Source organism: Cyprinus carpio, chromosome B14, assembly GCF_018340385.1.
Source record: "Cyprinus carpio isolate SPL01 chromosome B14, ASM1834038v1, whole genome shotgun sequence".
In the NCBI taxonomy this organism is placed as follows: domain Eukaryota; kingdom Metazoa; phylum Chordata; class Actinopteri; order Cypriniformes; family Cyprinidae; genus Cyprinus; species Cyprinus carpio.
In genome coordinates, this window is record NC_056610.1 from 12,713,838 (window position 1) to 12,737,598 (window position 23,761).

Consider the following 23,761-nt stretch of genomic DNA (forward strand, 5'->3'; position numbering starts at 1 on the left):
TATTTGCGTGCTTTTGTGACATACCCCTTTGAGGGGCATTTAGAGGCCGCTGACTTATGGCAAGCCGTTTGAACATCATTCCGTAGAAAAAGCTATATGATACTTTTGTGTGCTACTTTGTGGAAACTTGTTTTCACGGGATGGGATGGGGGATGAGAAGTGCAATTTTGAGATATAAACTCGAAGAATTGTGAGGGGGGAAAGTCAGAATCTGCAAATCAGATTTTTTTTCTTCTGAGAACTGCAAGTTTACATATCAGAAAATATTATATAAAAAAAAGAATTGTAAGAAAAAAGTATGAAAAAGTCAGAAAGACTGCCATTACCTTTATTTTATTTTTTATTTGTCTGGTGGCAGGGGCTGGCTTCCAAAGCTGCTTATTGTTAGTGAATAACACTTATCTTTTTCAGCGTCACTAACTGTCTGTTAAATACTAGTAGGCCTACTTACTGATTGGAAACTAGTATTTCAGTAATTACTATTAATTATCCACTGTTATACAGTATTGACAAGTATCTGTTGAATTAGTCACTATTCATTAGCTTCAACAACCTGTACCTTTCCTAGCAGTCACTTTTATAGTGATAATACAAACAAACATATGACACAATTTGCAGGTAAGATCAAAAATTAAGTTTTGATATATTTACAGTAGGAAATTTACAAAATATCTTCATGGAACATGATCTTAACATAATGTCCTAATGATTTTTGGCATAAAAGAAAAATCTATAATTTTGACCCATTCAATGTATTTTTGGCTATTGCTACAAATATACCCCAACAACTTAAGACTGGTTTTGTGGTCCAGGGTCACTTTTCATAATTAGGTTATATTATTTAACAAAAAGGTACTAGTAAAACTGAAATAGATACTATTGGGACTGTTAATTAAGGTTAATTAAGAAGTACTAGTAGCATAGTCTTCTTTCCTCTACATTGAATCTTTTTTCTGTCTGGATGATTTTATAATTTTATGTGTGATTTTACCTATATAGGTATACTGAATGAACAATTAGTGTATGTGATATTATGATATTCAACAATGCCAGGTAAAACCAGATACTAAAAACAGACACTATTTAGTAGCCTAAGGAATAAATGTTAAAACCGCTTGCCACAGTTGTCTTGCTCTACCGTAAACACTGGACGAGTTTGTCCTCATGAGCTCCCAATGTCAAGTCTCGGTTAACAAGATCACAGGGCTACGATTAGGTCATTGCATAGACTGTCCTATTATCCTGCTCTCCACATTGAATAAAAACTAATTAAAGCTTAAATCCTCGTCGGGCATCTTCAATGACAAAAACAGATAGCTGACTGGATTATTTTTACTTCATAATGATGATGATGACATTACACCTGTGCTCTGTTTTCTTATTAAAGCTGTTTGCATCATGAGGGAGGCATATGTCATCATCAATTTGATTCCTTGCATCCATTATGGAAAAACTAATCAGGGTCACATTGCGTAAATTCCAGTCTATGATTAGAATGTGCTTTGCTTTGTCTCCCTCTACTAGCCAGACGAGGAACTATAGAGACTACCTGACACGGTGAGCGTGATTTGACCAAGCACATCCTTGTTGATCCTGGAACTTCAATCAGAATTCAGGGATAATAACTTTATATATATATATATATATATATATATATATATATATCTATAATATATAGGGTAGAGTTGGGGAAAACGCCCCCCTTAAGGACTGTGTAATTTTTTTTTTCTTTTTTTTTTTCTGTAAAACAAAGGTTAAATGTGTTCAGAAAAGCTATCATATTTTTAGTGACACTGACATAAATTATAAACCAAGTATGAAAAATGTCCAGAGTTTTCATGTTATTAGATTTTTAGCAAAAATTTAATTTGAACCAATTGGGGGCGTTTTACCCTACCTATTTGTCAGAACGCCCCCATGGGTGGGGTACAGTGCCCCCAGTCAAACAAAGCAATTTGCTTTAAACACTTTCAGCAAAATCAGAGTACATGCAGTTTTAGCTTAGAATAACAAAGAATAAAAACAAAAAACAAAAATAAAAAAACCAAAACAAAAAAAAAAAAAGAAAAAAAAAAGTTAGCTGATGCTAACTGGCTAGCTAACTAGCTACCTGATGCTAACTTGAGGTAATTTTTAAATATAAAATCCAAATCTTTGATTCAACCAACTTGGTTGAATTACATGGAAAAACTAAGGAATTGATGTTCAGAACAGAATAATTACAGTAATTGCTCATTTTACCCCACAGACTATGTTTGAGAAAAAAAAATTATGTCATTCTGAAAATATAATTATATTTTTATTAAATAACACGTACTCCCTATCTACAGGCTTTACTGTTCTCATATCATATATAACTGTGATGTTCTACAAAACAACAAGCTTTAAAATGTTTTTTTCTTACTGCTGCAAATGAGATCATTTACTGTGACATCCATTTTCTCTCCAGTACATGTCCAGTGTAAGCTTCATCGTGAAAACAATTTACAATAGTTACAATAAAAAATTATCTTGACTTTATCTTCTGGTTATTTTGGGAAAAACAGTAGGGGGCATTTTAGAGTGGGGGCATTTTCCCCCACTCTATCCTATATGTTCATGCAGGACTAACAAGTTTTTTTTTAAGCCTGGCATACTGTGTGTTTGTTTGTTTGTTTGTTTGTTTTATGCATATTTTTAACCAGGCCTATACTTTTCATAACCTTTGGTTAGCAAGATGGCTGCACTGTTGACAGCAATAAATGACCAAAACACTTTAGTGTCATGGAAAGCCATTAGATCTATTAATTATTAACTAGACAGTGGTTATATGTATAATAATTAAACCAAAACTTATCGCACATTATTGTTATTACAGTAAACGTTATGACATGACGCCTTTAAATGTTATTTCATTTCCCAGCATAATTATACAAAGTGCAAATCAATAAAGACTCGTCTTGTGGTTTAGGATGGGTCATGAACATTGGGCCTCACCCATTTCACATAATTGCCCTTAATCATAAACCAAAGTCTAAAACGATAAGATTAGGGTGACATATTGGTGTACTTTACTACATGTGGCACGAACAGGTCACATTTTACAATATAAGCTCCAGTAAACAGATTTCTGATAGATTTATGTATGGTTAGGTACTATTCTAACACATCCAAATTCACACTGATACCTGAATCGCAGGTCCCCATAGAATATTTATATAGAAATGTATTTTTTTATTCATTTCTGCATATACATGATTGTCATCTTTAGATATATTTACTCAATATTATTTCACTCATGACTTTAAACAATGTCAAAAGATGCACACAGAACGTGCCACAGATTAAGCTTTAAATATTTTTAAATATCTAAATGTACATATTTTTATTCAGTATATATGTAATTTTAATACTTAATAATACATGCTTTCCGTTTATAGTTTATCTGTATTTTGTATTATTGTATATAGTATTATACAAGTATTTGTATATATATATATATATATATATATATATATATATATATATATATATATATATATATATATTTTTTTTTTTTTTTTTACTATTTACACACTTGACACATACATATATATACTGTATATTATAAATAGTATAAAGTCATAATATTGCATATGTTGCTGCCAATAAAATTGACTTTAGTATTAGCCTCTAGTGGTTTTATCTTGATCCCTAACTTCACAGCATGTCCAGTATGATCAACACCAAACAATTAGAGACAAACAAACACAAGCTCTTCTGTCAGTCTCAGGAGAAAGTTCCTCCATAGTTTTTGTTTGGTAGCGGTAAAGATTCTTCCCAGGGGAGAGTAATCTTTTGTCCATCTATTGTTAATTATGAAGGCCCACAATGGAAGCGGGCTCATTAGAGCAGGGCAGAGGGTAGGTAGGTTCTTGAATAGCTAATGAGTTCATTTGCTCCGCAGAATCTCTCAGACCACATTATGTCCAATTTACTGGGGATATGCCAAGAAGTAGCCGGAAATAAAAACTGGATTCAAAGACACATGGTTGTAAATGCCTTCCAAACGCCATGCCTTTTTCATGTAGTTTCTTAGCTTTTACAGTTTTTTTACGATCGCTATGATCATTTTTTTCAATACTTTTAAAATTTTTCCTAAACTCTTAACGTAACAAAACAGTTCATTTCATGCTCAAAATCACACATTGTTCATTTCATGCTCAAAATCACACAAAAACTACACTAAATTTCAAAATACAATAATACATTAAAGGGGTCATATGACGTTAAAAGAACATTATTTTGTGTATTTAGTGTAATGCAATGTGTTTATGTGGTTTAAGGTTAAAAAACACATTATTTTCCACATACTGTACATAATTGTTGCTCCTCTATGCCCTGCCTTTCTGAAACGCATCGATTTTTACAAAGCTCATCATTCTGAAAAGCGAGGTGTGCTCTGATTGGCCAGCTATCCCATGCATTGTGATTGGCCGAATACCTCAAGTGTGTGATGGAAATGTTACGCCCCTTACCATGATACTGTGTCCCGGAGCGACGAGACAAACCCAATAAAACCCATTACAATAAAATCCATTAAAACCCTAACAAGGTTTTTTTTGCATCCAGTGGGGACATAATTACTGATTATAATGACTTGATCTGTCTTTTTACGCGTTGCGTTGCATCATGCCACGTAAACATAAAACCATGTCTACATTTGTGATCGGAGAAACGACAAACAACAAGCGCTACTCTACACTGCTCAAAACTCTCGTTTGAATCATCTTTGGCAAATCCTTTAAATATGAAAACGTACTTACAGGCTGTGAGTCAGAACAGTCGGCATTGTAGGCTACTCTCCCAGGTTCAGGAAACAGTCCTCCCTAAAATGCATTGCACACACTCGAATATTTGGGTTGAACTGTTCTAGAACAGTGTTGTAAATACAACTTAACCACTGAATTCTAGTTGTGTCCTCTTTTGGAAGGCCAAACAAAGTATTTTCGCAACAAAACACAGCATCTTCACAACATGCCGGTGGAGGCAACAATACTAGAGCAAGAATCAAAGTTACACCTTCTTTCTTTGCCTGAAAATTTGGTCAGCATTATGCAAATCATCCCACACAGTGACGTAGACATGTGGAGGCGTGTTTAAACGAGGCGTTTTAGGAGGGTGTGGACGAGTCTTAACTTTTATAAAGAATATCCCTTTGGGTTTGAGACTTTAGTATATGCAACTTTAGGGATTTTATCTATGCACAAACAGCTTGTAACACTCCAAAGAGAACGGAAATCTTGAAATCGCAACAAATTACCCCTTTAACACAATACACTATGACTACCAAAACACTGCAAACATGTCTCAAAATCAAATAATTATTCCAAAACACTAAAAAGTGTTCTCTTCCAACAGGAACATTTAGTCCATCTAGCACAATGTCATGAAAACACTAACATCAGATGAAATTACAGAAACTGTATTATTTTATATGCCTCAGGCCTGTCTGTATACAATCGACAGTATATTGTATTGATCATAGATTGTGTTTTGCACTGCAGATTCTTTTGAAACCTCTCTATATTTTAGTTTTGTTGTGTTGTATAAATGCATGCATTTTGTTTCTTTTGCCGCAGAAATTCCATACAAAAAAGTAAATGACCCATCTCAGGCAGCTTGAATGTACGGTTTATGGAAAAAAAAAGACCATAGAGACAGAATTACTGTAATGCAGTAAATGCTTTATTTGCAACAAGACATTACTATATGTATGTATGTGTGTATATATATATATATATATATATATATATATATACACACACACACACACACACACACACACACACACACACAGTGACAGCCAGTATATTGGCACCCTTGGTAAATATGAGCAAAATAAAAATAAATCTGCATTGTTTATCCTTTTGATTCTTCATTCAAAAAAAATGACAAAATTCTAATCTTTTACTGAAGTAAAACAATTGAAAGTGGGGAAAACTCACATTATGGAATAAATGTTTTTCTCCAATGCATGTTGGCCACAATTATTGGCACCCAATTTTTGCAACGTCCTTTTCCCAAGATAACAGTTCTGAGTTTTCTCCTATAATGCCTGAAGAGTTTGGAGATCACATGACAAGAGATCAGAGACTATTCCTTCATCCAGAATCTCTCCAGATCCTTCAGATTCCTAGATCCATGTTGGTGCTTCTTCTCTTCAGTTCACCTCACTCATTTTCTACAGTGTTCAGGTCAGAGGACTGGGACGGCAATGGTAGAAGCTTCATTTTGTACTCAGTGACACATTTTTGTGTTGATTTTAATGTTTGTTTTGGATCATTGTCCTGATGGACGCTCTAAACATGGTCCATTATCAGATTTCTTACACTGTTGGTATTTGATAGAATCCATGATGCCATGTATCTGAACAAGATGTCCAGGACCTCCAGCAGAAAAACAGGCCGACAACATTAAAGATCCAGCAGTATATTTAAACGTGGACATAGGGTGGACATAGGGTATATTTAAAACGTGGACAAACTGGGGGTACTTTTTTATTTTAATCTGTTTGCACCAAACTTAATTTATTTTTTTATTTTTTGGCTTTCTGACCCCAAGACTCAACTAATCACCACTAATCACCAGATTAATTTATTTTTTTATTTTTTGGCTTTCTGACCCCAAGACTCAACTAATCTCTGCTATTCTCCAGCTTGTGGAGTCTTTGGGCACTCAAACTCTTCTCCTCAGCATGCATTAGGACAATATAGACACATGTCCTCTTCCAGGCAGATTTGTAACATCTTTAGTTGATTGGAACCTCTTAATTATTGCCCTGATGGTGGAAATGGGAATTTTCAATGCTTTAGCTATTTTCTTACAGCCACTTTCTATTTGTGAAGCTCAACAAACCTGTTCTGCACATCAGGGTCCATATTCACAAAACATCTTAAGGCTAAAAGTAGCACATAACTCACCAATTTAAGAGAAAATCTTAAAAATAATGGATGTGTCAGTCCTAAATTTAGGGATCCTAAATTTTTGTTCTAAGAGTATTTCACAAAGCATTTTAGAATTTTTATTTCCTAAATCTGTGAAACATTAGAAGTAGTGAAGAGGACTCCTAAGTCACTAAGACCAAATCTGAACTATCCTAAAATGGCTGTTGCCAACAATCTACCTTGGAATGTAAACATTTTAGAAACATTTTTGATGATAAAGATTTTTTTAAAAGGTATCGGCTTTGGTTCGGAGGTTATCCCAACTCCAAATGTTTGATTATATCCTTAATGTATAGCTTTGTTTGCGTCCAGTTTGGTTTTCTTTTATGTTTGCATGTCTTACTATCAGCCATGATTATTCTGCTTATTAAAACGCTGTTTATATGCATATTAATAAAATTTTATTAGTCGCTTAGTCACAGAAAAAAAAAAATTCCTCATGAAGTGGTGAAATCACTCATTCTGTGATGGACAAATCGTTAACGGCTGGTCTATGTGATAATATAGTACATTCGGCAGGACATCTATATTCTCACCTAACATTCATCATCCTCAAATATGGCTTATCATCTGAGATATGTATGTAGTAGCAACTTTACATGGCAGCTCAATCTAATGTTAGCCTAGAAAAAAGTGCGCATGTTTGAGCTGAGTGTCAAAGCTGAACAGTAGGGCGCTTGGGCTACTGCATGACAGATGGAGGCACCGCTGCGATCATTTGCTCTTAAAATACTTCAACATTTTTGGTCATACAAATAAAAGTAATGCATCTTTTGTATCTGTAAAGACTCTTTGTTTATTCGTGTGCACTCAGAAAAGCAACGAAATGTTGCGCTTTTGTAAAAGTAATTAAAGCAAACATGATGCGCTTTCTGCCATCTTGGACTCTGTGAACTTGAGCGTGTCACTTCAAAACTCTGTGGATGCTTGCCTTATTATAGACATGAAAATTATATCTATAGAGAGTGAAACTTTGTACCAATTGTATCAATTCAAACAGAAAACAAATATTCTCACATTATGTAATCCACATGAAACATGCATACAGGTGCTGCGGAGATGAGTCAGTGTCGCCGACTTCATCTCTTAACTTAAACCGAAAACAGAAAGCACTAGTGTAACAATAAATTACAATGTTAATGCAGTGTACTTGCTGTTTTTCCCTAACAAATAATAATAATTATATTTGCTGGTGCACTGTGGCAAACCTTTTTTTGTGTGCGCTTGAACGCTTATTAGGCTATGTAGATAATTAAAGGCTCATTATTATGATTTATATGGTTTATTAATGAAAGTGCGACTAATAGTTGACTAATGCTTAAAATGAATGACTTCTAGTCAACCAGAAAAATCTTTAGTCGAGGGCAGCCCTAATGCATATTGACTAATTGTTTTCGAGAAGCATACATATAAGAGGCTGACAATTAGCTGAATATATAGCCTACTTGTTTAGTGACTCTGGAACCTGCATTTTAAATCTTTATTTAAATGTCACAATTAACATTTTTATTTTAAAACCTTTATTTGAATATGGCAACATAATATTAAGCTCTACAATATTTCTATGAATAAATCTCTGACAGAGACTATCAGCCAGTCACTGTGTGCATAGTTAGTAAGTACGCTGACATCATCCATTCTTTGGTTTTACTTATTGTGATGGCTGATTAAGGAAATGTGGCCTTTGTGTTTCTCATATTTATAATCCTGTGGAACAGGAAGCCATGGCTGGACAATTTCATGTTCATAATCACTTTGGTGTGCTAAAAAATGTAAATGTGAATAGGAATATACATCAGAGATAGTTTATTCATAAGAATTTCTAGGGCGTGCCAATAATTGTGGCCAACATGCATTGGAGAAAAACATTTATTCCATAATGTGATATTTAATATTAGTGGCCGTCACTATATATATATACACACACACAAATCATAGAAGCCATAGGAAAAAATAAATAAATAGATAAAAATAAAGTAACCTGATGATCTGCCGGGTCTTCTGCATTTGGCCACATGTTCTCATCGATATCACACCTGATATCTTCTCGTTCATCTGTTTCTTAATAGCAATGGAATAAAATGCAGAGGATATATTTGTGTTTCAATTCACAATATGAACAGCTGTTGACTGTAACTTTAGCTTATAAGTTAGGTTTAACATGATGTTATCTGTTCAGACATACAGTGTGAAAGCATTTGTAAATTTGGCAGTAAAAATCCATTGTTTTGGTCTTGGTCACGCTTGAGCGTAAAAGAAGTTCAAGTATTTTAAAATTGTATTAACTGTATGCATTTTGTTTCAAAGCAATAATAAATGTGTTAATTGTATAGCCAACAGAGACCGATGTTGTGCTATCTGTATTAAGAGTTCAGGATTTTTTTTCAAAAAAACTGTATGATCTTATCTAATCAGGTATAATAAATATTTTTTTCTTCTTTTTTTCTTTTTCATTTTATAATTAGGAACAATAAACATATCTTTAACCCTAGTCCTGTCCATGTTATTTCTCTGTTCTCTGTTCCAGCCTCCATTAATCTTGTGTCTTTTGAGTTTGCTCAGGAGTTGCTGAATGAATGTGTGAATGGGCCGGATTATTCTGGACATAATCTGTTGTGACGATTGTTTGGCTACCCAAACTTGTTGTTCTGCTAAACCATTCTCTGAACACTGTTTTAGGATCTGATTTTGTGGTGCCATTAAGCAGCTTTGTCATCTGTCTAAAGGGTGAGAAGACTGTATTGAGCATGCAGTCTTTTCTCCGCTGCAATGTAAATGATTAACGTTTACAACTTAAAGGACAGTAATAGCCAGTGATGCACCAGCCAAAGGTCTCATATATTATATATTGCTTCCTCATTTGAAGAACGCCACTTGTTGGAATAGTGCAAAGAGCAGACTGGGCACGGTAAGTCTTCATCTGCCTTATATCATTTTCGACTTAGTGTCTACATGTAGATCAAGAGCCTATACCCAGATTAAGCTTTTCTTTTTAGAGATTATTCTTCTGTGAATGATAGGTTTGTAAATTTTGATTGTAGACATTGATGACATTCAACCATTCCAGGGCTTGAAAAAAAATAACATGGCAGATTGATTTGATACTATTAATTATTGTTCTAAATTGCAGCATTGGATTGATCTTTCTTTTCTAGATTTGTGTCCATGTGTTTCATAACATTTGAAAAAGATAAACCATTATAGCAAAGTTGTCAGTGTTCAATCACCTAATTTTGGAGGTGGAAATGTTCTGCATTTAATGGTGATTTTGTGTTCTGTTTCCTTGATATTTCAGACTTACAGACAAACATGGGGAAAATGGGGAAGCCTTTACTTCTCCTTCTTGCTTTTTTAGCTTCTTGTGAGTATCTGAGAATTAGTCAGTGTCCATATCATCGATCAAAAGTTGTGGCTTGTTACACTGTACTAGTTCAAAGTCCAAATCCAATAATGGTACAGTCTTAAGTGGACAGCAGCCAATGTGATTAAGATTTACTGTCATTTACAGAGGAGAATTTACAAATGTATTTAGTTTTAAATAAGACTTTTGTCTTAGAATTGCTTTCTTTTGACTGTTTTCTGCAGCGTACTGTAATTCTGTCCCTGTGATTAACATGGCTGTAGTAGATGTGAGAGAAGATCGTCCAGTAGGTCTGTACATCAGGCCAAATTTCAGTCTCAACTATATGCTCAATTACATATTGCATTTTTGTATGCATGAATGTAACATTTTCCTAATTATGCATTTCCCTGACAGGTGTATTTGCATTTCAAATCGAAGCATCTGATCCAGATGGTGACCCTCTAACATACAGTATCACTGGGACAAACTCTAATCATTTTGAAGTCAACAGGGAGACTGGTCAAGTCAGCATCAAGAGTATGCTGGACAGAGAGGTATTTTGTTAGGATTTTAAAAGTCTGCCTTCTATTCCTGAATTGAGAAGAAGGAACAAGAGTTGGAAATTATGAATTTTAACTAATTTCCACAACAATTTGTATTACATTTACTCTACACAAAAGACAGTCAGTTAGCTTTGTGTATGTTTATGTTTTCTTTTTTTCAGACAAATGACCTCTTAAACATAGAGGTTGTGGTGAATGATGGCGTTCATGCGGATGTAAGTTAAATCTATTGAATGCATTACCATGCTCAGAAAATTAACTCTCCTGAGTCCTAACATGTCTTTCTGTCATTTTAGGTGACAAAAACGGTTTATATTGCTGTTTTAGATGCTAATGATAATGCTCCAGTATTCCAAAATCTGCCCTACAATGTAGAGGTTCCAGAGGTGAGTGAGCCTGTTATCATTACAGATGTAAATATGGATACTGTAACTGCTCAACACCTTACAGTTGTTACACTGAAGGAATAATTCACCTAAACCCAATAATTTTGTTTACTCACCTCCTGTCTTTCAGAACAGGGCTTTTGCTAGGGCTCAATTTGTTTTAAAGAAGTAAAAATGTTATGAATGACAAAATAAGCTATATATGGCATTGTATTTATTTGATTTTCCTAGAAATATAGAAATATAAGTTCTCTATTTCACCAGACAGTTTTATTATTACCTAATCAGCTGAAACCTTCTGATTGACAATAGCCCACCTATTGGCCGAATAAAGTACTGTATTAAAAACTCCAGAAAAACAAAAAACAAAAAACAAAAACAAAAAAAAAAACAAGCAAAGCAGCGTGGCAAAATAAACAAACAAATAAATAAATAAATAAATAAATAAAAACTACTACTACTACTACTAATAATAATTAAATAAAGCAGCAAGACAAAGACAAACACAGTTGTGATTGAGGTTCTTTAGATGTATTTTCACTGAGAAGTAAAAGAAGATAGCTACTGAAGCTGCAAGTTCCACAAAAGAAAAAAAAAAAGTATGGTTGTAGCCTCATAAAAGCAGCCAATGTATCTTGAGTAGGCCTACTGTATAAATTTGTTATTAACTGAAACATCTTCCCTAGCTCTCCATTCTTTGGTCGGATCTTTTTAATGATCGTTGAGTCAGTGTGTTGAACTTGAGAACTGTAGCCTATCTGTCTGCTATGTAAATGAGTCATTGTTTTGTGAAGTGGTTGATCCGTGATTCAGTCATAAATCCTGTTCTCCAGTCAGGTTAACTGACTCGATCTGATCGCAGAGGATAAAAAAAAAAAAAAAATTAAAAAAAAATGTAGACCTTACATTTACTTGTTTTTTTCACATAAAGCTATTGTATGGCATATCAGAATACAGACTTGGACTATAACACACAAGTCATAGTTTTTATGGGTGCTATTGCTATTGTAAGTTTGAAAGTTTCCATTCACTGTAATTGCATTGGAAAAAGTGACAAGTGCATTGTACAAAATTCTATATCTTATGGAAGAAAGGAACAAATGGGTTTAGGACAAAATGAATAATATGAGTAAATGGGTTATTTTGGGTAAACTAATCATTTAAAAGGTGTTAAGGTGTACAAGCTGTGATGATGGTGTTGATCCTGTGTAAATGTGATCTTGGTTAATTCTGTCTGTAATCTGCTCTAATTTAACTTTTCTCTCAGTCTGAGCGGTTTGGCACAGAGAGAGCTTCAAGAAGTGACAGTGTGTGTTTATTTTTATTTTTTTCAGGATAGTTTGAGCTGTTTCTTCACATTTATTTGTTTCTTATTCCCTCCTACAGAATGAACCTGTGGGCTATACACTGTTCAGTGCAAGCGCCAAAGATGCTGATTCTGGCACAGCTCAAATTGTGTCTTACAAAATTGATAATGTATGTTCCCTTCATGTCATAAATTACATTTTCACATTGACATCTCACTTTAATTGTATTCATAACACAGTACGTTTGTCTTAGGTGGCACCAAATGAAGGGACTAGCCTATTTTCAATCTCTGAGACTTCTGGAACTGTTGTCCTGGAGGGAACTTTGAGCTTCACTGACAAAAGTCCTTTCTATCAGATACGAATCATAGCATCTGTGAGTATTTATTTATGAAGTAATCATGTTCAGATAAGCAATGGGCTGCTTTTTGAATGAGGGAAAATATCTGTGTGGGATGGGATGTACAATTAAAAATATATGCATAAAAACATTGCAGTATGTCATTAATTAAAAAAAAAAAAGAAATCTAAAAATCTACAAACAACCCGTGTTCATTGGTTTCGCCAGGATGGTGGTGGGCCACTGGGTGATCAAGAAAAAGTGTTTCAGTCCTCATCAACATTTGCATTCATTACCGTTAAGGATATGCCAAATCTCAACCCACAGTTTTTGAATTTACCAAACAATGCTGCTGTTGATGAGAAATCAGCTGTGGTGAGTGGTGCATTTTCCTTTTCTTTTATTTCTTTTTTATTATTATTATTAATTTAGAATTGCACTACTTTTCTCCCGGTGAGTCACAATGCAAAAATAAATGCTAAATGATACAAATATTAAAATTTTATATTTTAACTTTTTATATATACTTTAATTTATTGTTATATTAATACATTTCAGTATTTATTTTCAAGGATATCTATTGTAACTTTGTAAACTACAAAGTTTTGGTACTGTGGTACACTGTTTGGGCACCGCTTAGTGTCAAATGTAAAAAAAAAATATATATTTATATATATTATTATTATATATTATATATATAATGACCTCTCACCTTTGAATCTCTCTCTCTCTGTACGATCCATCTCAGGGTACATCAATTTTTACTGTGAGAGCCAGAGATCCAGACATTGGGGTCAATGACCAGATCATCTACAGCATTGAAAGTCAGTCAATTGGAAATTTTATTTTAACATTACTCTTTGTAATGTTTTTTTAAATTACAATTGTAAACATAGTCTCCAAAAACTCAAATGTCATCAATTATCTTTGTCACCAATGATTAAAATATAGTAAGTAATATTTAGCTGATCATGTGATCTTAATGTGGCAGCCACCATGAGAAGAGACCACCCTCTAGAATAAAACTACTTTTTCCAGGCCACTTATGCCTTTTTGTCCTGTTGCACAGGTACTAATGCACCAGACCTGTTCCAAATCAATGACGTGACTGGTGAAATATCTATCAAAACTGTATTTGACCGTGAAGAATTACTGGATATAGATGCTGCTGTAATTTTGCGAATAAAGGTGAGTTTACTGAATTTAATTGTATCATGATTTTATTATATTAGATTGATTACAATTTAATGGCAATTATATTCAGCGGCAAACCAGTGTCACTGTGTATTTTTAACCTATAGTAACTTTCATAATCTATTTATTTTATGAACGTTACTTGATTTTTTTTTCCCTGATTTTTTTTCTTCCTGCACTTCAGGCAAGTGAAACAAAACCTAATGTCAGTGGAATTATTGCAAGCACAATGGGAGAACTACATATTTCTATTGGAGATCTGAATGACAATGGCCCTGAATTTTATGAGTGTGAAGGTGAAACTGAAAGCTGCACACAGAAAAACAGCTTCACAGGCCAAGTTGAAGAGCATTCATCTGCAGGACTATCAGTAAATGAACTGAATATTATAGTCAAAGATCCAGACCAGGTATGTAGTTACAATATTTGCATGGTTTCTTCTGAGGATAATTTTTTAACGATGATTAAGTTTTTTTCCCCATGTGTTGATGATTAACTTATTTATGATCCAGAGGCAAAACAACAAGTTCAATCTCCGTCTTGAGGGACCTGATAAGGATGCGTTCGCTGTCAGTCCCAACACTGGGGTGGGAGAAAGTTCTGTACAAGTGATAATAAAAGATCCGTTTGCTGTTGATTATGAGAAGAAGAAAGTAATGTCTATTCAGGTTTGTATATAAGGGTGTGTCTCTGGAAATTTACACATATGTTAACCGGTCCAGTAGTTTGGACAATGCCAAAATTACCCCTTCTTATCTATCTATCTATCTATCTATCTATCTATCTATCTATCTATCTATCTATCTATCTATCTATCTATCTATCTATCTATCTATCTATCTATCTATCTATCTATCTGTCTGTCTGTCTGTCTGTCTGTCTGTCTGTCTGTCTGTCTGTCTGTCTCTCTCTCTCTCTCTCTCTCTCTCTCTCTTTCTTTCTTTCTTTCTTTCTTTCTTTCTTTCTTTCTTTCTTTCTTTCTTTTCGTAAAAAACTTGTTTGAAACCTTTTTTTCAGTAGACAAAATTATAATCAGAAGCATTTTTAATACTTTGTTATATCTCACCAGATTATTGCTGAAGATGACAGTGCAGACTTCATCTCTACTGCCTCTGTCATCATTAACATCATTGATGTAAATGACAACTTTCCTAAGTTTGAGGAGAATGTTTATGAGTTTTCTGTTGAGGAAAATTGTACAGATGGAACTGTTGTGGGCACCATTACTGTAAGCAAAAAATCTTCTATTTTCACACTTTTCCTTTTCGTGGTGACTAAACAATACAGATGCTATATAGATAAAGGTGACTTTACTGAGATTGATTGATCTGACACTCACTAATGTTCTGGTTTGATAGGCAACAGATAAAGATGCCTTGGATAATGATGGACTCACTTACAAATTGATGCCCGAAAACATGTATGTTGAATATTCAGTCTGCTATCATTTGGTTAGGACAAAATTACTCAGTTTAAAAGTAATTTCTACTTAAGTTTGGCATAAAAAATACTTAAGATGTAATTTTCTTCTTTTTCCCCCCTAAATTAACATCAGGCAAGACCTATTCGATGTTATTCCAGATTCTGGAACTATCTTCGTAAAAAATGGACAGCTTCTTGACAGAGAAGGCACCAATTCCTACTCACCCACCCTGCAGGCCATAGATTTAGCTGGCCAAATTGGTACCACTGTTGTGATGATCAACATTCTGGATGTTAATGATCAGACACCAGAAATAAACAGAGAACTTTATGAGGCCTATGTACAAGAGAACCAAATGTTAGAGTTTGTAATCCAGGTAATTTTATGAATGTAATGGTGATTGATAAAGCAGCATAGACATCTGAAATGATGAAGAGAGATTGTGTGAATGTTTTGCATGCCACTCTTACTCATGTAAGTAGTACACTTGATTTTCAGGGAACACAGATAAAACTGTATACCTTAAGTTCACTGTGAGTTGCTTTGCCAAGTAAATAAATGAAGTATCTATGTCTCTAATGGAAGACCTCTTTATTTATTTTTGATAGGCTACAGACGGAGACGACCCAGGTACATTAAACAGTCAAATCCAGTATCGCATTGACGTCAGCCAATTCAGTAGTAACTTTACTATAGACAAAGACACTGGTTTGTTTAAAAACAGTGGTCTATTGGACCGTGAGGCTTTTGACCTTGCCCCAGATGGTGTGATTGAGTTGGTGGTGATCGCTTCAGATATGGGCACACCATCCCTGTCCTCCACAACCAAAGTGATCATCAACATTGGGGTGAGAATGCAACATTTTTTTAGCTAGAGATGAATGTCTTCGCAATTATATGTAAACATTTAAATGTATATAAATGTGCATATATTTATATACATTTATTTAAAAAGATTTAGAAATATATTTAAGTATAATTCATTAACTTAAGTAACTTATTTTTTGGTTCTATTTTTTCCCAGGATGAAAATGACAATTCTCCAAGGTACCTTGATCCTGCTCCATACGAATTTAAAGTAAAGGAAAGTGAAGGGGGCAAGTAACTTATGATTTTTCTGAACAAATTTCAGTATGATTTTAAGTAATTGTTTAGTACATTTCCAGAACTGTATAATTATTTAAAAAAAAATATGAACATTTTGCAAAAACTGACAACTATTTGTCCCCCCTCTGTAGGCATATGGGTTGGCTCTTTGCGGGCTCACGATGCCGACCAATCAGACTTCAATAACCGTATCTTCTTTAGCATTACTGATGGCAGTTTTGGAAGTTTCATATTATTTTCTGAGGCCATCAGTGAAGGTTACAGGGGAAACATCACTGTTGATCCTGCTGTTGAGCTGGACTACGAAAGTGATCGGAAGACATACGATCTAACGGTAGAGGCCTCAGACTTGGGTCAGAAAAAGGCTGAGACTAAAGTCAAAGTAATAGTGGTTGATGTGAACGACACTCCGCCTGAATTCCCATCTGACATGGTCCTGAATGTAAAAGAGAACAGCACCTTGTCAATGCCTCTGGACACAATCAAAGGCAAAGATGTGGACACTGAACACCTTCTAGAATATGAGCTTAATTCTACTGAATGCCAGTGCAATGGCACCAGAGGTCCATGTCCCGAAGAATGGTTCAAAGTTGAGCGTAACGGTGAAATAATAACTAATACTGTCTATGATATTGACTACGAGAAATGTGATAAAGTGTTCTTGAATGCCAAGGTGGTGGACATTTTAACTGAGAAGAGGAGTGACAATGCTAAAGGTGCGTTCTATTGCTTCATATTAAAATGGCTTTCTTCCTTTCTTTCATAGTATGTTCTGTCATTAAAGGCATAGCTCATCCCAAAAATTTTCCAATTCATATAAATTTTAATGAAAAAAAAAATAATAAAATAAAATAAAATGGGACGGTCCTTTCCAATTACAATTTTACATTTCTGACAAGTATTAGGTGTAAGTGATTTCACATTTTAATTGAACACTTAAAAAATAAAGAAAAATACAGGCTGAATTGTTATTTATAGGTGAACAATTCCTTTTTTTCTTATTTTCCAATTTCCAATATTTTACTGAATATTAATAAAATATTGTTCGTTTGCTTGTAGGAGTTGTCACTATTAATATTGTGGATATCAATGACAATGCCCCAGAATTCGTCTTCTTGCAGGACTTCTATGGTAAAGAAAAAATGTATTTCAATAAATAAGTGATTGACATATAAGCAAATGTATATTATTTATGCAAAAAGTTTAAAAATATTTCTGTTTCTGTAGTTGTAGTCATTGAGAAAGTTGAGAAGGACACATCTGTCGGCCGAGTTTATGTAAGTGTGACAATTTGAGGTCTCTTTATATGTCACTTTTTGTGCTGTTATATACACATTTTCGCTGTTATGTAATTTTTAACATTACTATATAAAGTTTTTGAGTCTCCATAAAGTATGTTTCTTGGGTTTGTTTCCTCTTACCCTTTTAAGGCCACAGACAAAGACACAGGAAAGAACAAGGAAACCAAATTTGAAGTTACCAAGGTGGACTTTGTCAGCAGTGAAGGGAATTCCTCAGAGAGTTTGTTTCTCTACACTGACACTCCTCAGGAAGATGTTTCTGGAAGGTTCAGTGCACATATAAGGTGAGAAATTAAAATTCCTAACCTGTTTGTAACTCACGAATCAGAAGAACTAGAAACTACTCAATGTGCAACAGTCAAAATGAACTAAACTGGAGATAAACAAGCAAATGTCTCTTCATAATGTCCAGGTCCCAGAGGGCAATGGATAATAATAAAAGAGGAAAGTTCATAGTGCAGGTGAAGGCGTCTAACCCTGATGGTCTCAGTTCCACCTCTGTGGTTGAGGTAAGGCATTTTCACCCCTGCAATTTTTTTTTTATTAATTCATTCTGTCTTGTTTATTTTGGTCATTTTCTAACTGTGTTGTTTTGCAGCTTCTCACAGTTGACAGCTCCTACAGAGTCAGTCTCAGATTTAGTGCATCTGTGTCTGAAGTCAATGAGAATTTGCCTCACATTAGAGCGTAAGAGATGCTGTTTAAGAATGATTTGAATCTATTGATTTGTGAAGAAGTGTTATTTTAAAGGACACTTGGAGTATGATACATTATTATTATTTATATGATGCATTTTTAAAATTCAGGTCAAAAGGAGTAAATGTGTTTGACATATTTTACAGGATTCTGATAAGTGCTACAAAGGCAACAGTTGAATTCTTCAATGTGTTTAGTGAGACCCGGTAAGCTTCAATCACCCACGTCCCCACGTATACATATACATACACCTTTTTTTGTTTCCTGTTATAATATGTATAATCCAGCAGGTGGCGTATGCATCATAGACTAAATCCAAGTCAGTTTGTATTTTCTCTCCTAAAGAGATTCAAAATTCCCTGTAGATTTAATGTCGTCAGTACTACTGTTATTAAGCAAACATTCCCTTTATATGGCATAATTACAGAACATTCTGGATTTAAGCTGCAAGAGACCAGCAAAACTTTATCTACACTGTAAAGAAATTCCATTTATTTCAACTCAAAAGTCAGCAAATTTTTAAGTTTAATCAACTTAGTGCTATAAAAAATTCATTTGAACTTAAATGATATTAAGCTAAAAAAAATCAAGTTGAATCTCATATAACTTATAAATACTGTTGAAATAACTCAACATATTTTGATTATGCAAAAACATAAGCTGCCATGACTAACTGACACTGATTATATCGTTTTTTTTTTTTTTTACAGTGTATTTACACTATATTTCTATTACTGCTCAAGAGACCCAAAAATTGTCTCCCCCAAACCTGTATAACTTTATTTCTTGTGTGGAATATAAAAGGAGACATTTTAAAAAATATTCAGTGTTGTTATTGTTAACTAAAACTATATAAAAAAATTTAATACATTATTTAAAATACATTTACCCATTTGTTTATGCAAATATCAGATGCTTTTATCCAAAGCGACTTACAAAAGAGAAAAATGCTTTGTAATGTACAATGCCAGGTTTATTTGATAGCTAGATTAGGAATAAGTACATAAATATTAGATGAAAACCTTAAAAATTACTTTAAAAATGAAAATCAGGAATGTTGCCTTGGCAGCTAATTGAATTAAAATAAGTTGAAGATGAACTATTAAAACTACTATACCTGCAACTGAAATAAAACAATAAATTAAAGCTAAATTGAAAATTTAAAAAGAAACTAATAAAAATGACAGACGCACATAACAAAATTACTAAAAGTAAAATAAAAACTTAATAGATAAAAATGCTAATTAAATATATAAATAAATGCTATAATAGCAGATAAATCATACAAAAATTATGTCATTTGCAGATCTGAAGAGACAACCGTTTTGGAGGCTTATTTTGTGTTCCCAAATGGCACAGCTCTTAACTATGATGAAGTGACCTCAATCCTGAATTCAGAGGAGGTCTATAAGGAATATGGATCCCAGCTTACTCAGCTTGGATTTACTGGCATTGTGAGTGACCAAAAACAAAGCAAAAACTAAAGTTGTTGTTCAACACATTAAGCTTGACATTTTTTCAAATTTCTTTTGTAATTTCCTTAACAGTCAACAACTGTTACCGAGACTACAGGAATGAAGACAGAGGTATTCATCATGATTGGTTTGATGGCTGCACTGGCGATCGTTCTTGTTGTAACAACCACCTCTCTCATTTGCATCAGAAGAAAGTAAGAACTACTGAATTACCCATGTGTCAATGATTTTAAATAACACTTTGTATTTCCCCTTCATGGCGCTCCTTGTACAGCTGATCGTGTATATACTATGAAGTCAAATTTGTATTTCCCCTTTTTAAATGATTTGTTATATTTAAAGCATCTGTAGTTGGATGGGTCATGTAGGGTGTATATACTATGAAGTCAGCTTGCATGATCCTGCCTGTCAGACCTGTTCCCAACATCAGGCATGGAGCCAATACAGTGGCATTATAGAAGACCCTCTAACCTCAGTCTGGGTCACACGCATTACAAATCTGCTAACCAGATTCAGCAGATTTAAAATAGCTCTTCTTGATGTGCACCCACACATATGCACAAGTTGCTTCATTCTGTCTGATGTGTGTCAGATTTGCAACTTATCGCTGCTGGTCTTTTTCTAACTTTTAGTTACAAGAGGAAACTAAAGGCAGCCAAAGCCATGAATTCAGCAGCCTCAGTGGTCATAAAGAATCAGAAGACCGGCCCTGTTGTTCCTGGAACCAACAAATACACCAAAGAAGGGTAAGACAAACATCATGGGCTGCCTAAAATGTTGACCCACTGTATAATTTTGAACAGGAATTCAGGGCAGGCTGGTGTGTGAGATTGTCTGATATGTATTCCACAGAGCAAATCCAGTGCTGAATATGAATATTGACATGGCCACAGACCTAGGTTTTGATGAAGATGGCTCCAGCGCAGACAGAGAGAGGTATCATGAATGTACACCATAAACACTATTGAGAAGAAATTATGAAAAGATGTTCATACTGTTGTACTGCTCAGTCCATTAATTTTATAGACTCACCTACAAACATGTCTCATTTTATATCGTCACTGTCATTCTGTTTTAAAACTGTGCTAAATTACCAAATTCATTAATGACTAGGATATCAATTTATTAAAAAGGCAGTTTGGGGTCAGTAAGGGTTTTGAAAGAAGTTTTGCAAAGAAGTGTTTTATGCTTATTTAGCATAACAGTAATATTGTGAAATATTACGATTTAAAATAACTTTTTTTTTTATTTCTATATATATATATATTTTAAAAGGTAATTTATTCATGTGACAGCAAAACTGAAGACTGGAGTAATGGCTGCTGAAAATTCAGTCACATGATCCAACAGAAATCATTCCTACATTTGGTGCTCGGGAAATTGTTCTTATTATCATCAGTGTTAAAAACATTTGTGTTACAAAAGAACAGCTTTTATATTCAAATAAAATCTTTTGTAGCTTTATAATGTTTTTACTGTCACTTTTGATTCAATTAATATATTCTTGTTAAATAAAAATATTAATTTATTTAAAAAAAAGACCTCAAACTTTAAATTTGTTGTGTTATAGATCAAAGGGCATATGCCACTTATTATTAAACCTAATAAATTATCAAACACTAAATCAACAGGCCTATAAGTTACATAATGCATCATGGTCTATCAGGCAGTTTGTGATTTTATGTAATTACATTGGACAGTGAGAGGTAAAATGTCATCTTACTTGCTCTGAAATTATCTAAACAAGATGATATCACATTGCACATTCAAAAACTGACTTCACTGTAAAAGATGGAAGCCACTGACCTACAATGGAAGTGTTTGAAAGCACGTTTATCTTGTCATGGAAGCCCAATGAACTTAAATGGCTTCTACAAAATCTATTTAAGATAAAGTATGCCATTTGTCCAGGAACAAAACTGTGGTTCTCCATGACAGATAGCATCTGTCTGAACTGATCTGTGGGTAATGGTAGATTATTAGTTTCAGTAGCAGTAGTTTTAGTTAAAAGGTGTTGTGATGTTGGTGACCCAATATTTCTCAGAATCACACTATGCTTTACTACATGCTAAATGAAGCATGTTTTTGATTTGTTTTTGATGATTTTATTTCAAGCTACATAACTGGTAACTTTTTTCCCTATAATGTCCCTCAAGTCTTTATACAGAAGAGTGCAACTTTGTGAGATTCTGATTATGTGTGTATTCTGTGTGTTTGTTCTGTTTTAGCCTTAATTCTCTGGACTACAGCATTGACATGACCACTACAGAGAAAGACACTATGCCAATGATGGTAAATGTATTATTAAAATAAAGAAAATATACAGCAGGGAGCAAAAGTCTGAAAGCACTAGAGAAAGTCAACATAATTTGTGAAACAATGCCCTGAACAATAACATGAATTGAAGAATTTCTTATCATTTGTCGTATCACCTTTTGCTGTAATAACAGCAGGACTCGAGCTGCATGAATTCCATTCCAAGTTTGTGTAAAACTTGATAATCATGTTCTCCAGTATGATTTGAGGCATTCGCATTGTCACTAATTTGCTTATTTGATTAGTGACAGATCTAAAATATTTCTTATTCCATTTTACTAAAAAAAAAAAAATATATATATATATATAACCTTAGAAGTTAAGGTTCTCAATCACAGATTTTCAGTGTGATGCCAGACTTTTGAATTCAACAGTATTCCAAGCACATTTACAATCCCTCTTACTGTGCAAAAAACATTTTTCTATAAATGCTGGGCACACAAAAGCAAAAAGACTTAATAAGTTCTTTAACTGAGTATGTTTTAAGTACTTACGTTTTCTGTTGTGTGGTAGGTAATTCAGGAGGAAGAGGAGGAGGATGAAAGGAGCGAATCTCCATTCATTGAGCCTCTGGGTGCTGCACTTGCCCAGCGAGAAAAGAGGAGAGGTGCAGACAGTCCCAGACTCACTTTTGCAAACCCTTCCATAGACACCACTGATCTCTAACATTCAGCCTCTGACCTCCACCTATTTGCCATTTTTTTTTTATATGTGATCCTGCCAAATAAGGAGAAAAGACTCAATTTCACAATATATTCCATTTGGGCAAACTTTAACTTTAAAGTTTAACCAACTTTAAATCACCAATGCACTTTGAAATGTAAGAGAGAGAGAAAATCTCAGTGCACTAATAACAAGCAGTAATTCAAACAGTATTTAAAGTTTAATTGTACTTACATTATTCTCCATCATCCTTTTTTTCATATTCTGAACTTTTGGATTCTCCAATATGTAATACCTGTTCCTTGATTGTATTGTTTTGTCATATAGAAGAATGGAACTCTTTTAAAAAATATATTATTTTCTGTCTCTGAACTAAAAACTTAAACTGCATCAACAGAAACTAAAGTAAAACTGCTTGCATATCCTGCCAAATATTAGCTGGCACTAGTCTGCTAGTTTAAGTCTGAGTCAAATCAAATAAAAAAACGAATATCTTGCTATGCCAGATTGGTGACCAGGGTGTATATATATCATAAACTGTCTATATATGGTGTATTGTTATATGTTTCTAAGTGCAATCATTCGATAGCATGTTCTGTGAATTAAAAAGAAAAATAAAATTAGGTATTTTTCTCTAATAAAATGTTATCATATTATTAAAGTGAGTCACAAATCAAGTTTG

At 33.9% G+C, this 23,761-nt stretch overlaps 1 protein-coding gene across 1 annotated transcript; it reads left to right on the plus strand.

Annotated features, from left to right (window-relative positions):
• The first annotated feature begins 9,783 nt into the window (after nt 1-9,783).
• LOC109066214 (cadherin-related family member 2-like) lies at nt 9,784-23,756 on the plus strand. The gene is made up of 31 exons (XM_042738125.1): nt 9,784-9,873; nt 10,261-10,326; nt 10,551-10,616; nt 10,723-10,862; nt 11,033-11,086; nt 11,168-11,257; nt 12,644-12,733; nt 12,818-12,940; nt 13,133-13,279; nt 13,653-13,728; nt 13,974-14,092; nt 14,283-14,507; nt 14,611-14,766; nt 15,168-15,326; nt 15,457-15,518; nt 15,654-15,897; nt 16,130-16,369; nt 16,546-16,618; nt 16,760-17,344; nt 17,688-17,759; nt 17,856-17,905; nt 18,059-18,213; nt 18,342-18,438; nt 18,528-18,616; nt 18,772-18,831; nt 19,932-20,079; nt 20,173-20,294; nt 20,733-20,846; nt 20,953-21,036; nt 22,329-22,392; nt 22,930-23,756. The coding sequence occupies exons 2-31, from the start codon at nt 10,275-10,277 to the stop codon at nt 23,080-23,082; spliced, it is 3,909 nt and encodes a 1,302-aa protein (XP_042594059.1). The 5' UTR covers nt 9,784-9,873; nt 10,261-10,274; the 3' UTR covers nt 23,083-23,756.
• The last annotated feature ends 5 nt before the right edge of the window (nt 23,757-23,761 follow it).